Raw genomic sequence first — 13,957 nt, 5'->3', positions numbered from 1 at the left:
AAGACATAAGAAGCGTTTGAATTATTTTTTTATTATTTTTTTTTTTTACATCTGATAGTATCTTTACAGCAATATTCTCTAGTAGGCCATAATAGGCTGGACTTCAAGATAATATATTAATATATTTTTGAAAATCTCAAATATAGTTGACAACCAGAAGAAATCTTTTAACTGTTCTCACTTCAGAGTATTTCTTCTGAGAGACAGCCAAAGCAACCCGAAGACATTTGTACTGTCGCTGTGCCACATGCAGAAAATCAAACACTTTCAGATCTTACCTGTGAGTACAACCCACTGTTTGGATATACAATGCTTTTTTTTATTCTTCCAAAAACGTCTTCCGCCTTTGAGCCTGACGTTTAGTAAGTCATCTATCTCTTGTGCATGATTCCTTTGTGTGTGGGTGTGCACGTATCTGTGTGCATACTGCAGGTAGAGGACGAGGGGGAGGTATTCTACAGTCTGGATGACTGTCACACACGCTTCTCTGACTTGATCCAGTTGGTGGAGTTTTACCAGCTAAACCGAGGGGTGTTGCCCTGCAAGCTCAAACACCACTGTGCCCGGATCACCCTGTGAACGAGGGACCCAGGAGAACCCAGAGGGCCCACATGCACCTTAACTCCAGGGCCCTTCTGGACATACACTCCCAGTGTTCTTGTGCCTTGAAGACGAAACGCGTAACAGCCATGCTAACTGAAACCACTGTTATCATGCACTATCTTCTCCATTCATACTTGGCTACGTGGTTCCTCCTTTATTTTTATATTTCAGAAAAAGTTAAATTTGACAATAGACTGTATAATAACTGACTACATGTGCTAAATATGATGTGCAGTTTTGTCTGTTGGCTCATGTGTGGCCGTACATCCATTGTGCAAAGTCCAAACACGACTTATCGTGCTGTGTAGTGTAGCGCTGAACGTGTACTGCAAACAGCTTGTGTGATTCTAACATCATTATTACACCAGTGGAAGAAAGTATTATTACTCACTTACATCAGTTTTCACTGAACAAATGTCAATTTAATGTCTTCTGCAATATGTATACAGTAATAATATCTACATTCACCTGTCATCAATTTTAATTTGAAACCATATCATTCTGGGAATTGTAGTACACAACGCCTCTGTCATGTTAAATTTGAGTAAAACCAAGCTATCTTACTTTTCATTGTCATTGTATTTCTAAGCATTCAGGTGTTTTTTTTTTTTGTAGTTTTTTTTTTTTTAAAGAAAATTATTGTTTTCTATTTGAGAGCTTAAACGACCTATCAGGGAGTGTCACTGTGCATGCCCTGTAGTCTAGGATGAGACTGCTGTAGAGAGAAAAGGAGAGGTAATGTACGGGTGGCAAGAAATGGCACACAGCCTGCACTGTACATTAATTTTAAACGATTGTGATTAAATGAAATGTTTGTATTACATGAAATAAGTTGTGAGCTTGCGAGCAGTGAAATATGCTTCACCAATTTTAGATATTAGCCATTAAGTTGGAAATCTGAAATTATGTGTGACTGATTTTGATCATATCTGAATTCAGTGATATTGAAATTCAGGTATTATATTTTACAAAGATTCAGGTATCCACTGCTGTGGATAAATATTGTTTCAGATATTGTTTGTTTTCAGTAAGCCAATGATGCATCAGCTTTTAACAACAAGGCATTTTTAATCGGTGACATAATTGAAATGACCATCTTCTTTCTGTTCGTTAATATTTTTTTTTATTCAGCTGGACAATAAGTGCATTGATCAATAAATGTCATGGACTGCATAGTTTTATATAAACAAAGTGTTTGTAATGTATGATTTGTATGCTTTATTGTCACATTTAACGATAAGCTGCTCGGTAAACACACCATAGTTAAAGCCACATTACAGGAGGTTTAAATTATGTTTTAAAAGCTGCCAGCGATCGATGTATTCAATACACGGCATGACCAACTCTTAACCGTAAAGCCCAGATGAGATCTGGGACAGTGGGGAGCAATCAATCACTATATCTCTTTACTTTATAAAATAGTATTCCTCTTAGTCTTTGTATGATAAATAGGTTATGATACAAATATAATGGCGGACACTAAATCTCGATACAAAACGAAACGTTCACCTGAACTCTCATCAGCACACAATGGGGCGCTTCTCTGCGCAGAAAGATTTTTACATGATTTTCCAAAGAGATCTAGCACATCGTTAAATTTAGTAGCACTATATAGCATATGTATGGGTACCATTAGCCTAACATAGTCATGTATGATTTACTGAATTTTGTGGGCAGCATGTGTATACAGGCACATACGCACATAAATCATTTCTTTAACCACTAGATGGTACTACTCGTCCAGGTTTATGTTAGAAATAAGTGTGTCTTATGCAATTTAAATGTACTATATATATAAAAATAAATAAAAAAAATGTGTCCGATGCAAGTTAAGTTTATATTGACTTAAAGTTGTGGAACTAAGTCTTCACTGATATTGAGCATCCAACATTGTATATGTAAATGCTGTAACTACACCAAGAAACATGTATAGCGTATATGTATTGCAAGGAGTATGTTTATTTTACAATGACGCCAACGACCCCTGTGTGCCTGTTTGTCTTAGTGTAATATTACTGGTGCAAGGAGTGAATTGAAGGTAAACTTATTTTAATTTACAACTGGGCTCCATCAGATATGAAATAAAACAAAGGATATGATTGTTCCCTCCACAATAGTAAACGTGAGAATGTCTTGTCTTGAACATTCGTGTTAAACAATCTTCTCTGTTGTGATCCAAACACACTTCCCCTATACCTCCTCCCCTCCTCTACTTCAATAGCACATTTTGAAACGGTGCTAACATCCAGGGGAGATGTGCGCACACAGAAGTCTTAAATACACCCCTGCTTCCGAGGTCTTGTGCTAAATGTTGTTTTGGATGTATTCCTGCCATTGATCGGAGTCTGGCTGCAGGGGGAGAGATGGCAGCTGGGAGAGACTGCGCTCCCTTTAATGAATTCATCCAGCTCTATCCAGCCCAAACGGCCTGTGGATACAGCATTTCTCCCAGCAAATAAAGACTCTCTCTCTGCTCCGTCTCTGGCCTTCATGGACAGCCACCACTGTTCATAACACTCCTCACCACTACTCTGGATTTACTCCTACCTGCACTCTCACTCTTATGACTTCAGATGTTCCACCTCAGAGTTGTCAACTTCACGCTGTTCTAAAATGCCCCTCTTGTTGTATTCTCCGAGTCTGTATTCAATTATCTAGCTACGCTCTCGTCTACCAATTACTGTATCTCTAATGAAGTGAAGACCTGGCTGTTTGCACTGCTCTTGATCCTCAAAGGTGTGTTATTTGGGCTTGGGTATGCGTCTAGGCAGAGTGTATGAGGCAATGAGGCTAAGTTTGTCTATGGGATGAGCTATAAGGTTAGAGACTTTAACTGTTCCTTTGTAAAGGGTTCTCCCATCAAGAGTGTCTAAAGCAAATCCAACGTTGAACGTTTCCTTTTATTTTGCACATGGTGTTGAACTAATTATATTGACTCATAGATGACCTATGATGGTCTACATTGCACAGTTGTGCTGTTTTTACTATTTGTTGGTAATAATTGGTCACTGGTCAAACAAACTAGAACAAGCATCTTGTCTTAATAGATCATAGAGCAGAAGGACGGGTACAGTGCAGACAAATGCAAAGTCAGCCACTGTGCTGATTATTTGTTTATGTACATCAAAAATCTGTATGAATATGAAATAATTGAAGACTCAATGAGGGCATTATGGGTATTGGTTGCATTGGTATTTTAGACGCCATATATGTTGCTTAAAATGATGAATTGAAAAAAAGACAAATCTAGGACTTCATGATGAATAACAAATAAATTAAATTGCACATTGCTTGATATTCAAGATTTTCTTAAGTTTTCGTCTGTACACTTAATGTAACATCAAAGAATCTTCGAGGCTGAAACCTCTCGGTCATATGCAGTTAAAAGTACTTCTATGCTTTATACCCCAGCTTACATTTTACGCCGATGATGGAGTTTTAAACAACATTAACAATAGTGATACATTTCTTGTAAACAGCAACCACACAATTAATGCCTTTTCACACACTGCTTTTTCAAGATCGTGGTTGTGCCATGGTGTGTGAAGTGGAATATTCTTGGTGTATTGAGCATCTTTGGTAATGTATTATGTCTCAGATAATTGCCCAGACGGCGGTTGCGCCATAAATTCGCCTTTCTAACCTCTGATGTATTTTTTTTCTGGGGGTCTTGGAACTGGCAATCGGTAAGTGCCAAGCTTTGTTAATTACAAGGATAACACATAAGCTCGTCAAATAATGGATGTGGTTTGCAATTTTAAGTTTTAATAATCAATTACTGGCAGTAATTCTCAGTGGAGTCACAGGATAGTCATTAAATCTCAAAAGGCGAGACACACGTAATGCTTCCAAAGCCCTATTTTTAAATACATAAGGGAACAGGGTCTGCTTCAATGCGGTGCATTTTGTTGCCTTGTTACAATGTAAAGTAGCTCAATTACACCTCGACAGAGCCGCTTGTAAAATAACTGTTAAAGACAGTGAGTGATGAATGATCATATTAATGCCTATTCCTACAGGAACTGAGCCAACAAGGACAAGAGTAGAAAGATGCTCTGTTGCAATAATACTGCAGATCAGCTTGTTTTTTTTCTTTAATATGAGTTACTGCTTTTATTATGTCGAAGCCAGAAGTTTAACCAAGTCCTGTATGAACTCACATAAAGCACACATATATGGCTGCTGCTGTTGAGCCTGAAACACCTCCGTAACTGGCCTCTTTGATCTTGGCAAACAGGTAGATGTAGTGGTATAGAATCAGTGTGCTCTTTTTTTCCTTCTCCCATACAGCAGGGTTCCTGTTATTGTATTTTCGAGTCCGCCTTCAAAGCTGAAACATTGCAGAGGTTCTTCTTGACCTTGAGAAATTAACATGGGAGGACTGCCTTTGCTCTGAGGGAGCCCTATAGAGGCCACGTCCCCTCCTAATCCCCAGTTGAAAGGCATACCTCTACCGCTCAGACGAAATAGTAACATCCAGCCAGCCAAGTGTTTACACCATATCAGACAACATTTCATTTCTTTTAGGTTATTTAATACGGTGTGTGTGTGTGTGTGTGTGTCACCCACACAAGAGAGGGGAGAGAGATGGATAGAAAGAGGATCGGCCCTGCACAGATGAACAAACAGTGAATCTGAAGTGCAGCACCCTGTGTGGCTTCCCACCAACTGAACAACATTAAGGCAGTCCTCCATGTAAAACCTGCTCACTTCTCCCACAAACACTCGAGTTTGGCGAACGGGCAGCGGCTCAGCGGGGAGGAGCTCTCACTGGAAGGCAGACAGTGAGCTATGGACAGCAGGGAGACATAAACCACCACGTCTGGTGGTGATGGACTGATGTTTAGGTGATCAAAAGGATGGATAAGAAAAGGAAAACAACAGGGGGAGCACCGGGAGGGGGTCTTGGAGAGGAAAACATTTTGGACGTTGAAGGTAGAAAGTACAAGAAAAGCAAAGTAAAGCTGAGATGTTTGACAGTGCGGCACTAGGGGTGAATATTATCGTATAAGTAAAAGTAGACCCAAACTCTCAGATTCACTTTCCTGTGATCGCTATCATTCACACACCATAGCATGTCGTTAGGAGAAGAAACTCCAAAACAACACCATACAGTATATTTTAAAAAATGTCAAAAAGTCAGCTTTAATGTCAATTCTTCCACATGTGCAAACATACAGGAGATTTTAAAATGTTCCTCTCATGTCCAACATATAGTGAATACAGATAATAATAATAGTAATAATAATAAAGTGCAAATAGGTAAAAAAAAAAAAAAAAGAACATAGACAACATATATATTAAGAAAACAGTATACAGTATATCATAAGGCAATTAGCTTCAAGGTTGCAGGTCAGAGATTAGGATGACATATTGCCCTTTGCCCTTTTTTTTGGCAGTAAAATCAAAGTGTTCACAGCGGCACACTGGATACACATGGGCATGTGCAAAAGAACATTTACACGTATTGGATCAATTTACATTTCTGCCCACTTTTTTCCCTCATTTACATGGTGTGCGAGCGACTCCTGAACAGGCTAGTAAGTCTTGTGCAAGAATTAGGAAATGGTTCATTTCTGAGTACACAGTAGAATAGAAGCAGAGCAGCATATGCTGGGATTTGAATGGTCAATCGATGAATAACCCAGAGCAGTGTTTTTCGGCGCAGATTGGCAGGCAGTGTGGTGTGTGTGTGTGTGTGTGTGTGTGTGTGTGTGTGTGTGTGTGTGTGTGTGTGTGTGTGTGTGTGTGTGCGCGTGTGTGTGTGTGTGTGTGCGCGCGCGTGTGTGTGTGCGCGCGCGTGTGTGTGCGCGCGCAAGAGAGGGGATTCATCCTTCCCCAAAGTATTACGCAGTCGTCAAAAATATTTGCCATGCCAGGAGGTATTTTGAATTTTTCTTTTTTTAAATTCAATACCGTGCTGACCTTTTGCTGGGCATTTGAGAAGAGATTCACTCTGCGTCTAATCTGGCTCAGAGTCAGGGTCCATGTTACTGTACCATGCAGTCGATTATAAATTATGTTAATCTATTCCGCTTGTACATTCACTTTCATGCCAATATTAAAATTTTTTGTTTAGGTGGTGTACTACAAATTTAACAAAACTAGAAACAAAACATTTAATTGAAACGAACACTAAGAAATGGACAGTTGCCTGTATCATTTTTAATGCGATCCAGAAGTATTTATTTCTATTTCATGTAAATGTAAATTCATCTCATAAAAATACTTAATATGCATGAACAACTTTATTATTTTATTGTTTTGTTATTTTACATGTATCTATATAATTATTGCCAATCATTTAATTTCTGGTCACTATGAGCTTACTAATGAGCTGATGAGAAATTGGCCTTTCACCACAAGAGGGCAGAAATAATCCAAACATACAACCTAATACATTTATAATTTCATAGACTGTTTGCCTACAGAATTTCTACTAAGAGGCTACACATTTTTAAGAATGTGCCATTGTTGTGCAAACAGCTGCCAGAGTTACTCAGTATTTACTTAAGGCTTTTTACTTGTTGTGGTCCTTATGGTGATGAAGAGGATGCAATTAGAGCTAAGTAAATTGAAGTAATAAAAGTGTCGTTAAATAACAGCTTCGTGTACCTCAAATATTACACATTATTACAAAGGATTAACAGGGGGAAAGTATTATACAATGGTTTGAATCAAGCTCTAAATTACAAGAAATCTGAAATGTCAGTTTTAATGAAAACAAAACCGGAAATAAAGAATCTCAAATAGTTTAGCTTTTTAAATCAGAAACAGTGAGAGGACAGACTTGTCACTGATCAATGCAGGACATAAGTATTTAGTGGTACAGCAGCATAATAGAAACAAAAGTAAGAGGTAGTACAAGTTTTAAAAGGACATTTTGAAAGTATAAGAATGATAAAACTCCAAAATATGAGCCATTCCATGCAACCAGTTACAGGCCACAGGGTTGTGTCTTCACTCTGCAGAGCCAAGGCTTTGCTGACTAATCAGCTCTCTAATGCTGATCGATGTTTGTTCGGGTGGATACTGTCGCGTAAATTCCACCGCAACGTGGAGGAATAAAAGTAGCACACACATAAATTACACAAGCCCCACCTGCTGGCAGCATGAAAAAGGGGGCTTCTAGTGGTAATGAGTAATTTACTGTGGAAATCAATATCATTCTGGATTAATGATTGACATAATGTTGCTGCTGTTATTCATCATTATTCTACAATTTACGGTTAGGGCTGATAACACATCCAAAATGGTGTTTTAAATGTGCTTGGCTGGCCGCCATGTGGATATACTGTAGCGTATCTTTTCATAGAGGCCACATCTCTCTCTCTTGCTGCAATGTGAAGTGGCCTGAGTGTGGGAACACATGCCCAAGCCTTTGGCAATAAAGGCGGAAGGAACACATTTGATGCAGAGAGGTTTTGATTGGCTATTTGCCAAGTGCTGCTGTCATAGTGTGCTTGTAGTTGCCAGAAGTTAATGTTTCTTTTAAAGAAGATAGTCCCCATGAACAATGTAGATTATGTTCTAATCTACAGCACAAATATGTTATTTTTCATTAAACACCTCAGAGCTCCCCAGCAATGGAATAATGTTATAAACCAAACCACTGGTTTATCATGAGAAAATAATTGTTTTGCTTCCTGAGTGTCATTTGGAAGGGATGCCTGAACAAGAAGACTTTGAGGGTCTCAAGCATCTTTCTGAAAGGATTTCCAAACACAAAAGCATCTCCAAAATGCGGTAACATTGGGTTTATAGCCTACAAGATTTCATGGATTCAAGCCAAGACTAGTAAATAGGCTAAACATGCTTTGCACACATGTCACCAAGGTTAATATCGTCAAGGCCACTCGCACAACGCAACACCTATGCCCCACTATAGAATCTACGCAGCATGCTCACTCTCTCTCTCTTTCTCTCTCTCTCTCTCTCTCTCTCTCTCTCTCTCTCTCTCTCTCTCTCTCTCTGACCCGTCTCTCTCTCTCTCTCTCTGACCCGTCTCTCTCTCTCTCTCTCTCTCTGACCCGACACACCTCGGCTTGGCTTCTTTTCAATGCTGTCCTGGTATCCTAGAAGGGGAGAGACGATTTCCTGCTTTAATCTATGTTCTCACGAAGGGCACTGAATCAAATTAGTCCAAAAGGTCCATTTAGCTCCACAAACAGACGTGAAGACAGACTCTCTGCGCACAACCTGTTGCGGCTCCGGCTGGAGCTGTGTCATTTACAGCAGAAAACCCTCTCTCATGCACAAGCTTTCAATTTGAATAATGAATAATGCTTGACATTGTAGCCAAAAGCTTTTAAAATACATTTTAGTGACAATTGCAAGTGACATAATTTTAAACGATTTAATACCACAGAAAACCTTCCTGTTGAGGCTTTCAGGGGCCGCACACTGTCTTCCGTTGCTGTGGTGTTTGCTAAAGACTGTGTCCCGATTGTGCTGTTGGTGTTAGACATCTTGAGGTTGCACGCAGGTGTATATTCCCTGGTGTTTGCCAAAATATGGTCGACAGTTTCTTCTGGTTGTAGTGCATTTATGTATTCTTTTTGCACTTTACGCAGTTCCTTGCTTGCTCTAAAAACATATTGACACAACCAGGCAAGCACCTACAAGTGCCCCACAGCACAGGAACCCACACACGGTTCTGCTCTTTATAGCTTGCGTCATAAGCACCAATACTTTCACCAATGTTTCACCACAAACCCCACATTCCTGCTTAAGCTCGTGCAGATATGTAGCAGTAAACAGGGCATGCCTTTTTAATCAGGTGTGTGTTTAGTTTACACAACATGTACATCTCCCAAACAAGACCAAGCTCCAAAACAACAGGACTAATATATATTCTGTGGCTATTGTAAGGAAGGAGAAAGACTGAAATGTGCAGTGAAGTGAAACATAAAAGGTCCAAGACAGGATCTGACACTGTCATTCATTCAGCACAAAGAAAAACACATTTAACACAGGAACTTTCATTGCAGATATTATTATCTGCAATGAAATATACAAACATAAGTACAGTGCAATGTACTAAGCGAGCCCACCTCAACCAATCAGTGTTGGTTGTTTTTGATAAAGATAATAAAATAAATGTTTTTAAAAGCAAAGATAAAAGACAATATTATTATTCTTGCGAAGACAGAGTTAAATAAAAAGATACTGTTTAAATTACCAATTGTCCCTCCACAGTCCCCTCTATCATTGCCCACAGGCTCTCTCTTCCCTCAGATAGAGTCCGGTATGAGATACAGCTCGTCCTTCAACTCAGATTTACAGCACGGCACACAGACTTATTAAATTCATCAACAACCCACAATGCATACACATTCCAGCACTGATCTGGTAGACAGCAGTGGTACCTTATACAGTAACTGTGTGCAAACTCCATTTCATGTTACTAAAAAATAGAAGAAAAAAAATATGAGGGTTTTTGGACGATATAATACACAGAAAATGTTTTCAGAGCATGCTATTTGTTTACTTAGCGCTTCCTTTCAGGCTGAGGTTGCATGAAGGCCAACGTCAATCATACCTCTGGACCTCCGTTGTGTGCTGCTAACTGCAGTCTTTGCCCCTTATTATAACACAAGTTAATTGAATCCCAGTCCAGAGCCGTCCAGATGCGTGTGTGTGTATAAAGGTACAAAAGTGATGGAACCGGTGTAGCAATATTTGCACTTAGAGTATTTCGACTACATATCAGTTTGCTCTGGTCAGACATTTAAGAGAATAGTTCTAGCTTTGTAAACCCCTTTCATTTAGTGATGGGCCGTATTCCTATCTTCCTGTTTTCAAAAGAGTCCTCTTTGACCCATGTACCAACAACAGAGAAAGACTTCCGTCTGAGCTACCACACATGGTTTGGTTGGCTTGCTAAAGATGTACCAAGAAATGGGATATGGACAAAATGACCATGACCTCAGACATGACTGCACACTAAAAAGAAATGAATGCATCTTTGTCCAGAACACACGGTTGAACACAGGGATCACAACATATTTATGTGTAATGGTTTGCAGAGGTGGTCATCTCTCATGGTGTTGGATTAAATTCCATGATATTTCCTCATCGACTGAAACATGGCAATAGAATTTACTCTCTGTAGTCTGTGTGTAGGATATATATTTGTGGTGGACGGCAGTTTGTTTTTGGTGCACAAAGGATCATCTGCACATGTGCATTTACACACAATTGAAATGGATTGGAAGACCTTTTGTTCCAAATGATTATCGTCAAACAACATAATGATTATCAAAGTAAGCAACTAGCAGGTGAACATGGTGTAGCATTGATCAGCTAATAGTTGATATATTTATTTCAGGCGTTGGTGGAGAACCAAAACTATAAAAGGAGTGACTATTTGACACCTGACTAGAAACTTTACTCTAAATAAATGCTAACGTTGCTCTGTGCTGAAGGTGCTGACCTTTGGGAACAGAGCCGGAGATTCCAAAATTGAAGAAGCTATATTGTTGTAGTCGGGCAAAAAGACAACTGGGGATGGACCCAAATGCCGATAGACACGGGGAGCAGAAGGATAAAAAAAAAAAACTGTGTTTTTAATAAAGAAATGTCCAAGGAAAAACTTACATGGCAGGTGAGTACAAAAGTAGTAACTGACACTCCAAGAAACCAGAACGGACAAAACAATACAAACCAGGATCAGGTCGATCAGACATGTGCACGAGGAATACGGACATAGCAGACAAACTGACACAGAGACAGGGGAACGCAGGGTTTAGATACACTGGGGAGATGTAGGTGATTAGACACAGGAGGATTAAATCCGAGGCGGGGCAGACAATTACAAATGCGGTAAAACATACAAAGACCGGAAGTGAAGGGATCTGATATGAGAGGAGAAGTGAGTAAAACAACATGAAATAGGAAATACTGAAATGGCAAAAATAAAGAAACGTAACTCGGGAACAGGAGGAGACATGAAACACACAACTGCTGCACAGAAAAAAGGAGGGAAGACCTCAAAAGACAGGAAGGGAGACACACACGGGACACAAGAAGCAGGGAACTTCAAAATAAAACAGGAAACAAACTAAATCAAAACCAAGATCCTGACATGTGTAGTAGCTTGTTAGCTGTGTTGCACCATCCACTTTTGTCTTATTTTCTTTCTTAAGATTGATACCAATCTCATATCTTAAATATTACAATTTGAAGTTAAATTTGGTAGCTTAGTTTAGCAAAAAGACAGTAAAAAGGGGGAAACAATTAGACTGGCTCTGACTAAAGGTGACACAAATCTGCCTTTCAGCATCTTGAAAGCTCACTAATTAACCTTGTTTGTTTAAAAATGCAAAAAGCTGAACCGGAGAGCGGTCCTGAGGAGGACTTTTGCCTTTCTTCTGCTGAGCCAAAATCTGCCAAAGACAGACAGTGACAAGAGCCAAGACACAGCCTGTGGTGGTCGTGCAGCAGCCAAAGCATTTTAACTGACCATGTGTACGGTCAGCTAATTGTATTATGTAATCTGATATACAACCTGCGGTGTCTGACTGTAGCATTCATTATGTTGTCTGGTAAATCATTCCCTACTGCGATAAAAGACACAACATTTTACAGTACATTTTCCTCTCTGGTCATGAACAACTTGATAAATCTATTTTTTCCCCATAAATATCACATACATTTTCATCAAACACATTGCTTCTATGTGGGATTTTTTTCCCAGATAGAGCTCCACACAATGGTATATAATGTTTAGTACAGATGTTGAAATTACAAAGGCGGTGTCCTACTTTGTTCAGATGTCCAGAAGCTTTTAGCCACTCAATAGTGTACACTCAACGGGCATCTATAGGGCTCTGGGCAAAAAATATTATTGAGAAGATGAGCTATAATGTGTAATCATGATGTAAACTGTTGCATTTTGACATGTGTTATTTCTCTTACTTATATTTTTTGTATGTTGTTAATATACCATCTCATCTTCAAGGGTGTTACAAACATAACTGCATAACCTCATATGTTCTTTCTCCATCTAAGTACTGTATAGGCACTTCAAAAACAGCCCTTTGTTTTCCCATGGATTGGAGAGCCTTGACACAGGAAATTGAAATTGCAAAGATTTTACATTGTAATTTTGTTTTCTTTTGCGAAGCAGGCTGCTCCTCAGTGAAGCAGTACTTGAGATGAGGATAGCACTATTTCAGCACAATTGGCAGAGGACCATGTCTCCAAAGTAAAAGCATGTATTTCACTTGCAGATTTCTACCAGTTCTAAATATTTCCACTGTTGTCAGAGTGTGTTCAACTGTCTTACCACTCAATCAAAATATCAACAGTTGTATACTGCTCATTGAAATCTTAGTGCACCAGGGACTTCTAAATGATGGCTTAAATGACAAAAGGCCAGAATTACACTGACGTTTTACCTCACCTTCATATCTCCTTTTAATCAGAAATAAGCCGTTTTTATATAAATAAGTAAATAAATGGATATATTGTGCATATGCACACCTAATTTTAACAAAGAGTGTGATTAATTATATTGCTGTAATAAGCAAAGTCAAAAATCTTCATATAATAATGAACATATAATTCAATTATTTGTGAACTGGAAGCTTCACAGGAGCTGAAAGTGGAGCTGTCATTGAGCGAAGCATCTTGGTTTCAGTCTACTGTACGTTGTTGTCTGTCCATTTTTTTTACCAGCACACAGCGCAGTCTATAATCCTCTCATTAGGTCAAAAGATATCTGACCCAACTGTTTGTCCCCTGGATGATTTGACAAGTGTCTGAGTGTGGAAGCGTTTTATGATGCTGTTCTTGTCATGGATCCTATAAATCAATCAAATATAATTCATGACTTATATTTTTTTAAGTTACCATTTCTTTCACAATAAGAGGCTCAATGTCTATGTAAAATGTAATTTATGTGTGCTTTGTTCCAATTAAAATGGAAGTGCTGTAGCAGCAGAAAAAAAAGATGCGCAACTTATTTTTCATATGAACAAACCATATGATATTTTATATATCAAACAAATGTAGCATCATGGCCAGGCATACTTACATACACCTGGCATTTAGAGTACATTTAGAGTACGATATAGTATTGTGTTGGGCTGAGCTGAAAAAAGGGCAACGTCCAGCAGCTTCCATTATATACAGAGCCAGAGGAGCATAATAATATAGGTTGTTTTGTGCAGCTGTCGTTACAGGTTGCTGCTAATGGTTTGAGCTGTTCCCGAGCTGTTACACTGAAATGCCTGATTCACTGAGAAAAGAAGCGAGGGAGTCAGGACAGGGTTGTCCTCTGATCTCTCAATACATGTAGAATGGGAGTTACAATAACCTGTTACCCTAAGTTAACGTAACTTTTTTGGGA

General features: G+C 39.0%; 1 protein-coding gene across 1 annotated transcript in view; it reads left to right on the top strand.

Annotated features, from left to right (window-relative positions):
- Positions 1 to 1,743, top strand: part of grb14 (growth factor receptor-bound protein 14) — a 28,973-nt gene extending 27,230 nt beyond the window's left edge. Inside the window, exons 14-15 of the mRNA XM_079230785.1 lie at positions 187 to 280; positions 433 to 1,743. Coding sequence (XP_079086911.1) covers positions 187 to 280; positions 433 to 579 — 241 coding nt within the window. The 3' untranslated portion in view covers positions 580 to 1,743. The remainder of the gene's footprint in view (positions 1 to 186; positions 281 to 432) is intronic.
- The last annotated feature ends 12,214 nt before the right edge of the window (positions 1,744 to 13,957 follow it).

The sequence above is a fragment of the Taurulus bubalis genome (genome assembly GCF_910589615.1).
Source record: "Taurulus bubalis genome assembly, chromosome: 15".
Taxonomy (NCBI): Eukaryota; Metazoa; Chordata; class Actinopteri; order Perciformes; family Cottidae; genus Taurulus; species Taurulus bubalis.
Note: the sequence above shows the minus strand (reverse complement) of the source record. Positions and strands in the feature narration are given on the sequence as shown.